General features: G+C 46.5%; 1 protein-coding gene across 7 annotated transcripts in view; it reads left to right on the top strand.

Annotated features, from left to right (window-relative positions):
* Positions 1-13,510, top strand: part of GARNL3 (GTPase activating Rap/RanGAP domain like 3) — a 142,974-nt gene that overhangs the window by 82,572 nt on the left and 46,892 nt on the right. For all 7 annotated transcript variants that reach the window (XM_032865905.1, XM_032865906.1, XM_032865903.1 and 4 more), the window contains 4 exons: positions 2,719-2,783; positions 5,348-5,411; positions 7,431-7,457; positions 13,388-13,463. In XM_032865905.1, the coding sequence (XP_032721796.1) occupies positions 2,719-2,783; positions 5,348-5,411; positions 7,431-7,457; positions 13,388-13,463 (232 nt within the window). The remainder of the gene's footprint in view (positions 1-2,718; positions 2,784-5,347; positions 5,412-7,430; positions 7,458-13,387; positions 13,464-13,510) is intronic.

Consider the following 13,510-nt stretch of genomic DNA (forward strand, 5'->3'; position numbering starts at 1 on the left):
ATATATATATATATATATATATATATATATATATATATATATATGGCAGGGGGCAGGCAGGGAACATTCCAGAAAGAAGGAACAAGGAAGACCAGACAAATGAGGAGCTCTGGAACTCCTCTTGCTGGCCCTTGGAGACGTCAATAAGGAGCAAGTTGGACCGCCGGTCCCCCGTGAAGGCACCGGGGCTGGCTTAATGAGTCTGTTCTCCTCTACCAAGAAGTGCGGGGCCTTCTCCAGAGCTTTGGACCCAGACCATGCATCTCAAAGCAGGGCAGGCCAAGCATCTGCCACCAGCGACAAGTGGTGGTACTGAAGGGGTGGGAGGGACTGAAAAATCAAAGCGGAGCTTGGCAGGAGGGGTCCATTGTGAAGCCCCTTTGGGTCCAAAACTAGTGCCGGACGCTGCAGGAAATGCAAAGAAGCCATGTGCCTCCGGCGTGAGCTCACAGTTCATTCTAAAACAGACAAATAGCTAAATGTGTGAACCCTGATTTAAACAGTCTTGTCTCTCTGTGCTGTGTTTCTTCTAAACACAAAAGCCTTAAAAAAAAAACACAACAACCCTCATCCTTCCTGTAAATTCCACCCAGACACGGAAGCTAGTAAAAAGAAGAGGCTCAAAGTCCAAGCTGCTCAGGGATAATCACTGCAGGAGCCTTAGACACCGGCTCACCTGTGCGCATGCGCACACACCCGCGCGTGCGCATACACACACACCCACCACGTTAAGGGGTGATGTCCCACATGTACTTCCATATCCCTGTAATGATCACCTGGTGTTGTCTGATAGGTACTCGTGCTCGACTCTGAGGAGGCCTCTGTTTATTCCACTGGAAAACAGAACTGAAAGTTGTTTTTGTTGCAGAGCAACTCTGCAAAGCTACGAAAGGGAGAAGATGGGGAGGAAGAGCTTTGCCGGCTTGTGAAGAAAAGTACAAATCATGGTCCCCTGAGCCTGGGGTCTCACATCCGTGTAGGCAGCTTGTAAAGATGTCACCATCAGCTAGGCAGGGGCTGGGTCCTCTCCAGCTCCATTCGTTCCCCTCTCAGGCTGCCCTTGGCTTCTCTTAACACCACATTTGTTGTGCTTGGTGAGAAGACAAAGTAGCCAAGGTAGGGGCTGAGTGGGAAGGTCAGATTCAAGACCCTCTTCTAGAAGGGTTGGCATCCCATACAGCTGAGCACAGTGGAAGGTAGGCCAGGAACCAATAAAAAGAGCAAGGCCAGGGGCGCCTGGGTGGCTCAGTGGGTTAAGCCTTTGCCTTCAGCTCAGGTTATGATCTCAGGGTCCTGGGATCCAGCCCCGCATCAGGCTCTCTGCTCAGCGGGGAGCCTGCTTCCCCCTCTCTCTCTGCCTTCCTCTCTGCCTACTTGTGATTTCTCTCTGTCAAATAAATAATTAAAAAAAAAAAAAGGAGCAAGGCCACCGAAATAACTCGGGTTTCAATGGGTGATTTATGTGGAACTTGAAAATGCCTATTCCCATCATAATATTCCTCTGTATTGGAAATCTCCTGAAGTCTCTGTACCATAAACTACATTGGCTAATAGAGAACCCATGAGAAGGGCTCTGTCTAGAGGGACTTCTGATGGTTTGCTGGGTACCCTGGTACTGCTCCCTAGCCTGGAGTGGGGGTGAGGTTACCAGTTCTCCAGGGTCATGGGTGTGAATGTTTAATTTGCCAAAAGAGATCACAGATCACGGACTTGACAAAGTTGAAGAACTCTACTCCGACACCAGTGTTCGGGGCTTGGACAGATGAGTTGGCAGGTGTATCTCAAAAATACAAGGAAAATCCTATATCCTTCCTTGCCCATTTCCTGTAAGAAATGCCCTGCGTCTTTCTCTAGCTGTTTGTGCGGCCAATTTTATTACTAGTCAAAGCTAGAAAGTTTTAAATGTGTACTACATCGTAATCCCTTTTGCTAAACGTGCAGTGTAAATTCTTTGTGGATGACAAATCTGTATTGTATTTTTTTTAGAGATTATAAAGAAAGTAGCACTCATCTCTGCTGGGTGTTTGGGCGTGGGCCTGAACCATTTGGCCAACCTTTCATTCTTTCCCTTTCACACAGCAAATATCCATTGAGTGCTTTCCATGAGTTAGTCACAGTGAGTGCTCATTTCGAGAGGAAGAAACAGAGTTTAAATAGTAAACACAGAGGGGCACCTGGCTGGCTCAGTCTGTAGAGCATTTGACCCTTGATCTCAGAGTTGTGAGCTCAAGCCCCTGGTTAGTTGTGGAGACTACTTAAAAAAAGAAAAAATATATATAGTAAACACAGAAAAATAGAAAAGTGTTATGAAAACCTCTCTGAAAGATTCAAGTGAATTCTAGTTCAGAAAGCCTTTGGCTTGGAGATACCACATGTAGATCCCGTTGAACTTGCAAAGACTGCTTTCTTCTTCTTGTCTTTGAGGCTGATCTGACTCTTGGCTCAGAGACCAAAGCCCTTCTCATCTCAGCCAGATGGCTCATCTGCTCACTACACCTCTGACCCCAAGGGCCCCCAGTATACAAGTCTGTATATTGAGGAGTAATGCTTAAATCCATAATGTTGGGTTTGGGGGATAGGGAAAGATGCTGTTGAGCCTGAGCAAGATTTTCCCACCATAGATTGTGTATCTTCATATATAGATTCATGGCCAGTGAAAGCTCTTTCAGAGATGGAAGTTGCCAAACTTCTCACTGATACGGTGTTTTGACTTTCCAGGGTACCCAGAAAATATGCCTTCCGTACAGTCCCACAAAAACTCTCTCTGTGAAGTCCATCTTAAGGTGAGTACTCAAGAAGAGGGACCCAACACCAGGAGCCTTATTAGTATTTTTCTCCTGCGATCATTCTGATGTCACTTTTCTACTTTGTGGAGCCCTGACTGCATCCCAGGCATTTTGCTAAGCCTCGGACACGCAGTGCCCCTCTGCCGTCTTCCCAGCAGCTCTGCAGGACCGGGCAGTGCTGTCACCCTGCTATGGAGAGGCGGAGGGGGAAGCACAGAGAAAGGAAGATCACACAGCCAGCTCTGCTCTCACGCATCTCCCAGCTGCCGACGTAGCCTGCTCCTTTCTTCTTGCGTGCCGGCAGATACTTTGGTTTCCTAAAGAAAATCAAGAAATATTTTTCCTCTCATTTTCCTGCTTTGAAATAGAAATGTATACATCAGCAAGTGTGTCTTAGAGAAGAATGTGCTTATTCTTTGCAAAGAGAGTTAAATGAATGGAGAGACTAGCTGCTCTGTGCTCAGCTGCCTCTCCTGCCCCCACCTTCCCGTCCCCTTCCTGGCTCTCCCGTGCTGGCTGGCAGACCTGCCCCCCTCCCCAGGGAATGCCGCCATACAAGCGGCACCTGTTGCTGCGTCCGGTCCAGCCGAGAGGTGGCTTCATAGTGACAGCAGCTTCTGTTTGTTGGGCACCGTGCTAAATGCCCTGTGGGCATTCTCTTAGTAAAATCTGAAACCAGCTCCGCAAAGTAGACCCATTATTACGTGCCCTCCACCAAGGAGGAATCAGAGCCTCAGAGAAGTGAAGGGATTTGACAAAGATCTCACAGCTGGTATACTACAGAGCTGGGATTTGAACCCAGGCCCCTAGCATCCCTGCGTTTGGGCCATTAGCCACCAAGGCCCACATCGTGGGAGCAGGAACGCTTATCCCAGGGCCCTGGTGCCTTACTCTATTCGTCTGCAACTAGGTGTTGGGGGAAGGGATGGTGTTTTCTGTGTCCCCGCTGCAATACACACTTGCCGGAACATCTCTTCAAGTGACAGTCGTGACTCCATCTGCCAGGGGCTGCATCTGGCTGATGAAAGGGGCACAGAGAATTGGAAGAAAAATTTTTAGATCTCCTCCTCAAGCTTGATGTGGTCTCCAAATTGCAGACCTTCTCCTTTCTGCTCTCAGCCGTCTGATTTTTCTCCTGGGCAGTCCGAAACTGGAGCTATGAAAGCCTCAGTGAAGAGGTTCACGTCTTTATTGAGCACAGAAAAATCTTGCTGCTTCTAAGGAGCTGTAAATCCTAACTGGCTTTGAGAGGAATACTTAGAATTATACTGGCTTAAGATTTCTGTGGTTTTTCTTTTTCCTAAAAAGAAGTTTCTCCAGTTCCTTTCTTCTTTATATTTGAAGACATTTCATTTCGTTAGGATTTCAATTTAGTTTTGTGAGTAGGACCTGTGCTTCTCAGTCCCCCACTCATGGAGCAGAGCATGTTTCAGCCAGAAAACATTTTTTTTTAAAGATTTTATTTATTTATTTGAGAGCGAGAACATGAGAGGGGAGAGGTCAGTGGGGGAAGCAGACTCCCTGCTGAGCAGGGAGCTGGATGTGGGACTGGATCCCGAGACTCCAGGATCATGACCTGAGCCGAAGGCAGTTGCCCAACCATCTGAGCCACCCGGGTGCCCCTGGAAACATATTTTTAAAGATGCAGAAGATCAAAAGTTCTGCAGTTGCTGCCGATAGAAAAAATTTTTATCTTTATTTGTTACAATCTTGAACTTGAAAACATAAAAGGAGATGAAAATATGGATACTATGGAGTCAGGTAAGTCTGGGTTCAAATCTCGGCTCTACTGCTTCCCAGCTTTGTTATTCTAGTTCAGTGTCCTCACCTTTAAAATGGGAATAAAATTTTTTAAATAAACAGTTTAATGGGGTAAAAGAGCACTGCCTCATGGCGACTAAATGAGGTCATCCATGGAAAGCATTGAGCAGGCTGCCCGACATTATAATATTATAAGTACTCTAAATTCTCTGTAAGTATTAGCTATTATTATGTTTACCTTACAAATTCGGGACTGCTAGAAGAAAGGCACCTTAGGGAGCGTGCGTTTCAACTCCTTGTTTTACCTCTAGAAGAACTTAGGCTCAAGGAGGTTGACATTCTAACATGAAAGGACCATCTTGTTAAGGAGGGCCTTTTGCCCTAAGTGGCAGAAGAATTGCCAAAGGAAGAAAGAAATACCAGGTAGCGTTACTTACGTTTCATTTGATCATGAATTGCTACGTAAATATCCATGAACCACTTTCTCGATAAATAAAAGTAAGAATCTTGGAGGCTAGTCAGGCTGCCTGAAACCTGCTCCTGATCGTCCCTTCCTCTCCTATTAGACGAATGTCATCAAGGGCCAGTTATATAAGTAAAGTACGTGTGGTGTTTGGCTACTCTCATGTATTCATTCATTGAGCGCCCGATGTGATCCCTGATCTCCTGAATGCCCAGCCCTGCAGGGAATCCAGCTGTGATTTTTCTAGGAGATATTATTTCATTTCTCTGAAGCACGGAGACTCGCTCCGAGTTAAGTTTCCACCACCCTGTGGCTCATTCTGTCCTTTCTATTTCAGTGCCATGAACCTGGACAAATTTGAGAAAGGCCCCAGAGAAATTTTTCATCCCGAGATCCAAAAGGTAACAGAATTCTGTGTCTCCTAATGGTAGACATCGGATCACAGTGTTAGATGGGAATGGACAGAGCATTGGTGATTTCTCAGCCTTGGATCTAAACCTAATCAGAACCACCTGTGGGGCTTTGAAAACAATCATCATAAAGAACCTTACAGTTGAGATTCTGAATTGTCAAGCGGCAGGCGGGGGGGGGATGTGCATTTTTCAGGAGTTTCGTGAGTGATTCTGAGGCACAGCTGCATCTGAGAACCACAGAACTCTGTGGTCCTTGATCCAGAAGCTGAAACGGTGTATGTTCAGAAAGACCTTATTAGCTTAAAAGCCAGTCTTTTTACGGAGTGATGTAGAATTGTGTGGAGGGTGAGGGTTTTTCTTTTTTTAAATACTAAAGCACAAACTATTTATTGAGTTCAGACTCACATAGAACACTGTGCAGGATACCATAGGGAATAGAAGGTATCCAGAATCCATCCTGTTTTCTCAAGCCCTACTGCTAGGGAAAAGCAATCTGCCTTGGGAGGAAAAAGTTTAGAGTCTTAATCTAGGTAAAGGGCCATCAGAAAAACATTAGCCAAAATTTGTCTTGTTTCAATTGATAGAGCTTTGAAATTCCCCCCTTGAAACTTACACCTGCCGCCATCACCTAGCGCCAGCCATGTATCAGAGCTAAGCTTCGGGGAGGCCAAGGCCAGGTGATCAGGAAGAGGCCGGAGAGGCAGGTGGGAATTCCGTCCAGGAGACAGCAGGGAGCTCTGGAGTCTTGAAGTGGAGGAGCATCGTGCTTAAGTCTGCTTTTTGAGGAAATAACTCAGAGGGTACGAGGAAGATAGGTGGGAGCGTGAGCAGCCTTTGCTTGCATACCTTTAAAATAGTTAGCGTTTAAAATAAAGTTACCTCTTTTCGGCTTACTCCCAAATACAGAGTGTTGTGAATCCCCGTATCTTCTGTTTTCATGTAATGTTTAAAATAGTATTTGTGTCCTGACTCAACCCCAGAAGGAATGGAGGCCAACATAGGTGCGTTCGGTTAAACTGTATGCAACATGAAACTGTGCGATACTTAAAAACTAATTCTTGATACTGAATTTTAAAACGACTTAGAATTATAAATATGCCTCTATCCATGTGCCTTTTTTACTTCATCTGTACAGGCTCTCGTATTTTTAATCCTTCCCTTCTTGGAGTCTTGGCGGGTCCCCCAGACAGGGGCCCGAAACCCTACGGAGCCCCTGTGGGATGCTTCTTTCTGCCTCCTGAGTGTGGGCCTCTCTGCTTTCCCTCTTCCACGAAGTCAAAGAGGACAAGAAACAGGATATGGCAACCTTCTGCCTCTTTATACCATAACTCTGCCTGTTTTTCACCAAACAAAAGACACCTTCCACTTTCCCGACATCTGTGTTTTGACTCTCTTTCCCTTCACGAGGGGCTGCCCACGCGCTTTCCCTCCATCCCGGTTGTGTGAGCGTGCATGTGTGTGTGCCCCTCCATAGTGGTGTTTTCACTGCTGCCTCCATCTTTCTGTCGCCGTGCCCGAGGAAGCCCTGAGCCACAGGTGCTGGGGAGAAGAGGAAGGGAAAAGGTCTCAGATCCAAAAAGTAAACAGAAAATAACCACATTATAAAGAAGGCATCTTTCCACCAAGCAGGAAGATGGCTGGTGCTATTTAAAAATGTCATTCGTCTGCTTCTGGCTGCTATACCATAGTTACATTTTTCCTGGCCAAAATATTTCCAGAAGCAACCTGTGAGAAGCTAGCTTTAAATAGATTGGGAAATCTGGGTGTCTGTGGGTTTCTTCTGGTTGCTATAGTTCGTCTTTGTTTTCTGAGAGTTGTGCTCTAATGTGACTCTCCCAGATGACTAGGTAGTTGACAAAAATCCGTACAACTAAACTGGAATATTTTATGCACCTCTGGGGGGTGGGGGTGGGGAGCGGTATCCACGGGAGCTTGGCTTTCACAGAAAGTCAAAATAAAATCGTCACTGTTAAGCATGGACGTAACTTTCAAAATTTGGTTTGACAGGACTTGCTGGTCCTTGAAGAACAAGAGGTAAGAAATTTTATGAGAAATTTTACGTTCCTGCTACCTTCTGCCTCTGTGTTTGTAAATGTGCTTCTCCCTTCACCCCGACCGTGACCTTTTCTTTCAGTCAGACCTCTACATGGATTTGCTCACTGAGCTTACTGTCGCTGAAAGACTTTGTCGACATGTTTTCTCAAGGTATATTTCAGGACCTCCTATGCAGCCAGCTATAAAGATATAAAAACAAGCTACTTAAATCTGCTTGGAAATAATCAGAGTTTAGCCTCATGATCAGGGCAAGTAATGGGGTTTTCATTTTCATTAAGTCAAATCGAGAGGGCATTTGTGCTTTATTAGCACATCCGATTTATGGACGCCATATTTATTTACACGTCTCCATCCCTTGTTGCTCCACTATTGGGTTTTCTGAGGACATAACAAACATAGGGAAATAATTTTTTAAAAATGCTATGAAGGCAATTGAGTAAATTACAGTTTTTGCGTATCATGCCTCTCGGTACCTGGTCATACCATCCGTCCAGTTGCTCCGGCCAAACTTGGAAAAATCCTTAACACCTCTCTTTCTCTCACACCTAATCCTTCGGCACATCCTGTGATGACTCCTTCAAAATATACTTCTAATTCAGATGTTTCTCGAGGTTTCCACCACGACTGCTCTTATCCCTTGACGCCGCCCCATCGTCTCTGGCCTGCACCATACGATCTCCAGCTTTCTGCTTCCACTCTGTTCTGTTTCTCATGTAACAACCCAAGGGTCCTTTCAGATGTCAAGTCAGGTCACCCCTCTGGTGCAGGCTGTCATGGCTTCCCAACGCACTCCAAGTAGAGCCCCGAGTCCTGACTGGGGCCCCCCCCCGGGGGCCTGTATGACACCACCGTGCTGCCTCTCCTGTCTTCTCCACACGAACCACGTTGACGTGCTCATTCCTTCACCTGCTCGGGAAGAGCCCCCTGTCCCCACCCCCTTAGGATGTCCCTCCGCAGACCTCCTCAGGGTCGTACCTTTTCCTTGATATCAGGGTCTCTGCTTGGAGAGGCTGTCCTTGACCACTCTGTCTAGGGTAGCACACCCCGCCTCTCCCCCCTGCCCTGCACACTGTTTTGTGTTTCTTTTTGACACGTGTTTTCATTAACTAGCTGTGTATCTGGTGCCCGCTACCCCAAGAATATGAGTAGCATGAGAGCGGGGTTGGAGGGGGGCTTATTCAGTTTCCTCCTGGCGGTATCCCTAGATCCAGTCAGTATTCGGTGGTTGAATAAGGATTATGTATTGATTGAGTAAAGTATGAGAAATAATGATGCCATTGTAAAGAACGAGGTGAACCTTTATTTACTGGCACAGAAAGTTTCCCACAGCAATAGTTATGGGGGCAGTGGGCAGGTAGCAATTCCCAGGGCAGCACCCACAGTATATCCCCAGTTGTTTTTATAAACAAACACGTAGGTATATTCAGTCATTTACTCCTTCCTTCATTGATTCAACAAATATTTCCCAAGCTCCTACCATGTGTGTCCCATGTGCTGTTTGCACCATTGGGAATACAATGACGAGTGAGACAAGGTCCCTTCATGGAGCTTCCAGTCCAGTGGGGTAAGACCAATGACACAGCTGAGCAGATGTGAACACAGTAATGTGATGGCCCCAAGAGCTGTGAGAAAAAAAAACCAAAGTAGGCGATACAGGGGAAGGAGTAGGTTTTTGACATGGAACAGAGTAGGTTTGTCTGAGGCAGTGACATCACAGCTGATTCCTGAACACGTCGATATACGTGCAAAGGACCCAAAATAATGTGCCCCAGGTTGTTGGCAGGGGTTACTTGGTGCAAGGCAGTGGGGGTATAGGGTGGGCTGCCACCAAGCGCCAACAAACAGAGACATCCCCACTTTTATCCATATATTATCCACATATGAATCACACTTGTGATGACAGTATTCATGAACTCCATGTATGATTTGTAGAAGGCAAAAAATGAAAGTAAGACACATTTCTGGCAAACATTTGAAAAATACAGAAACACGCTGGGGCACCTGGGTGGCTCAGTCGGTTAAGTGTCCCAACTCTGTTTCAGCTCAGGTCATGGTCTGAGGGTCCTGGGATCGAGCTCTGCATCACGCTCCACGCTGAATGCAGAACCTGCTTGAGATTCTCTCTCCCTCTGCTTCTCACCCCCAATTCTGCTCACTTTCTCTCTCTCTAAAATTAAATAATTTTTTTTTTAAAAGAGCCCTTGTTATAGTGCGTTCAAGGAGGTGTGAGCAGTGGTCGTCTCTCAGCGTTTCCCTGAGGATGTGGCCGAGGCTCTATTCATCCTCATCCCACCCGATTATACTAATAAACTACCAGCTGCAAAGATGAGCAGAGAAACAAAATTAATAAGCAGCACCAGTGATGTCCCTGAAGGGGTGGCGATTTGGTAAAGTGTGGTCAGTGTCCTGAAACCCACGTTCTGGGTGCCCAGTGCAGAGAGAGGCCCCACAGCAGAGAGCATTGTGCCCCAGGTCACACCAGTGAGAGAAGCACAGGAACACGTGAATAAGAAAAATACCAAGGCATTGCCGGAAAAAGAGTAACGAGGAACCTGGGGTGTCCACTTTTGAATCAGGCCATCATTTCTCGGTCCCTCTGGAATTACTGGAACTTAGTGTCCCCACATACTTCACTTTCTTCCAAAGAAATATAATTCCTAGCTTTCTGTTAATTCCCAAGGATATGACTGCACTTTGGTTTGTTTTTTGTCTCAGACCATTTAGAACTTAAAAATCAAAAGTCCCACCCAAGTAGGAATTACAAAATGACCTTATCTCTGTGATGAGTGTCTGGGCAGGGCATTAAGTCCTGAGAAAACCAGTTTGCATGGATTCCCCCTACCAGTCACCTCCTTCCATGGGCCCAGATCTGGGCTTGGGATCTTGAAAGCTTTCTCCCAATCCCCAAGATCTAGTGCTAGAAGAAGCAGCCCACCTCTTGAGGCGCTAATGCTGGTAGGTTCAGCTGTTGGTTCAGATCAGCTCTGTGGTGGTCAGGTAGCCCCAAACCAAACTATTCGCTCCCAAAGACTATCTCTGCCAAAAATACGAAATCTACTACATTCCATAACACCTTGATTTCTGGAGATAGGCGAACATTCCAAGTTCACCAATGACGAAACTTGGAAAGCCCTAGAAACAAAATTAGCTGGAGACCATGTAGGTGATTTCAGGTCCCTAACAAGGCCTTTCAACAATGGTGTTTGTGGAGTCTCCACCTGAAGCAGGAGGAGTCCTCAGCCAGGGTCCTGGTCGCAGGGTGCCAGTGACAGAGCCCTAAAAATTCTTGAATGCTTGGCCCCCATGATCAGGTGGCAATGGGCCCCATTTCTGGGTGTAGCTCTCCACTTCCCTCAAACCAATACCATGCTGAGAAGACCAGGCCACAGGGTTGGGAAGAGCACTGGGTCAGAAGTCCAGAGACCTAACTTATGGCTCCCATTCCACCATCCACTTAGTGCCAGGCACGGGCAGGCTAGCCTTCCCTGGTCTTCACGTGTCCTGTCTGTAAGATGACAGTGTGTACTCAGTGGGCCGTGGGGCCCCTTCTGGTTCAAACAGGTTGCTAGACCCTGGCTCATGACTCTGGCCATTGACCCAGTCCTTCTGCCCTTGGCTTCCTAGCACTCAGCTTGGCTGGACCCGATGTCATGCCTCCTCACAGTCTGCTGGTTTGTTCCTCTAATCCAGTGGTTCTCCACTCGGGGTCCTTGAACCAGCAGCATCAGCCTCACCTGGGAACTTGTCAGAAGTACAAATTCTTGGGCTTCCTGGGTGGCTCAGTTGGTTGAGTGTCCCAACTCTTGATCTTGGCTCAGGTCTTAATCTCAGGTCCTACTCTCTAACCCCCTTGATGGGCTCCATGCTGGGGGTGGAGCCTACTTTAAAAAAAAAAATAGAAAAAGAAATACAAATTCTTGAGCCCTACCCCGGAACTGCTGAATTGGAAACTCTGGAAGTGGAGCTTAGCAATCTATTTTAAGAAGGCTACCAGGTGATTCTGACACCCGGTCAAGTTTGAGACCCACGGCCTTGGGCTCTGCACTGTTATCCTAAGAGGACCATCTGTGAGAGCCCACACTACTGTGTGCTATTTAAGGGATGCGCCGGAGTCTTGGAGGCAAGTGATTGCTGTCATCATTTCCAGAACAGAGAAGGAAAAGCTAGCAAGTTTAGGATCCTCAAGTGGATAGAGACCCCTGACAAAATTCTAAGAAATTGCCAAAAACAAGTCTGTGAGGAAGGAGGTAATCATTTGGAGGCAGCTTGTGAAAAATAAGTAGAATCTGACCAGTTCTGCTTCTTCTCTCGGGTATCATGCATGCAATCATTCCGTGAATATTTACGAATCCCCTCCAGTATACCCAGCACTGTGTGGTGGGCACCAGAGATCCAGTGAGAAGTAAGAGGTATATGATCCCTCCTTCACAGGATATATGTTCTCGTGCTAGAGACAGACACATTGCACATTTAATAAAAGAACTACAGAGTATGGGGGCACCTGGGTGGCACAGTCTGTTAAGCATCTGACTCTTGGCTTCAGTTCAGGTCTTGAACTCAGGGTCCTGGAATCAAGCCCAGCGACCTGCTCCAGGCTCAGCGGGAATCTGCTTGTCCCTTTCCCTCCCCCTCTGCCCTTCCTCCCACCACCCCAGCCCCCACACACATACACTCTCGAATCAATAATTAAAATCTTAAAAAAAAAAAAAAGTTACAGAGTATGGATAGTGCTAAGAAAATTTAAAAAGTGCTGTGGCAGAGAGTGATAGTGGGGGGTGGGGATGACTTTCTATGGGAAGTCAGGGGAGACCCCTCTGGAAATGGGCATTTGAGCGAGGCCTGCGTGATTGGAAAGAACAGCTGTGGAGCGGGTCCAGGTGAGGACTCCCCTTGGGCCTGTCCTCCCTCTTCCGCACTCGAGATAGAAAACTGCTCGCTGGTGTGTGTGCGTCTGTCCTTCAGCTGTGTTGGGGACAGAAAAATGCTGAGAAGCACAGCCTTGGACCCCAGGATTTTCAGTCTTAATTCTCCCAGACCCCGCTGTCCTGAATCCCAGCGTTCTGCCTTAACTCCCCCTGCCCAACCTATGACGCAATGGCCAACGCTTCAAACACCTTTGTTCCTAGCCTACCCCTTAAGTGACCACCAAGAATTCCCCCATCTAGTGCTGCATCAAATGGCCTTGCAAAAGTTGATTCTCTCCAGCCTCAGATATTATTTTATTATAAAATACTTCAGATATACCAAAAAAAAAAGAGAGAGAGAGAGAATAATATTATGAAGATCTGTAAACCAGTTATCCAGTTTAAGGAAAAAAAATATTGAAAGTACCGTTGGGCTACCTGACTCCTTTGTCTCTCTTCCTGCAGAACCTATCATCTTACATTTGGTATTTATTATCCCCAGGGGGTCAGATTTTAATCTTATGTTTAAAGTGGAGGGTAGTAGACTGGACATTTGTAATAGCTGTTTCTTGATTTCTGTCCCCCTCCCCCACATATCTGTTTTGTGACTTCTTTAAGAACTAGGGAAAACAAGCTTTTAGAATAAATTGACTCCATTTTCCATGTCTGTTCCCAAGAGCCCACAAGATAGCAGCCTAAAATCGTTGTGTTCGGTTTTGAATTACACCGAGCTCTCCTGTGTTAACTGATCAGAACATGGCACCAGGACTGTGAGCTCCTACTGGCTCCCTGAGTGGCGGTTTGCCCCAGAATGGACCTAGCATCCTACAGAAGCCATTAGTAATGAAGTTACCGATGAATTAACTCACATCAAAACAGAGAGTTTCAACCGTAAGCTCTCAAAACCTGCAGAAATAAAGGAATGATCTTGTTAATATCGATCAGCTAACTGTATGCTCTGATGATAAAGCTTACATCCAATACCTTTTGTTGTCTCCTTGTAAGGGCTCTGTGAATTTCAAGTTTGGGGTTCTCTTTGCCAGAGACGGGCAGCTCACGGACGACGACATGCTCAGCAATGGTAAGTGTCCCCTAATTTGAACCCCCGTTCTGCCTTGTTGCGGTTTT

Source organism: Lontra canadensis, unplaced genomic scaffold, assembly GCF_010015895.1.
Source record: "Lontra canadensis isolate GAN:19392208 unplaced genomic scaffold, GSC_riverotter_1.0 scaffold30, whole genome shotgun sequence".
NCBI classification, from domain to species: domain Eukaryota; kingdom Metazoa; phylum Chordata; class Mammalia; order Carnivora; family Mustelidae; genus Lontra; species Lontra canadensis.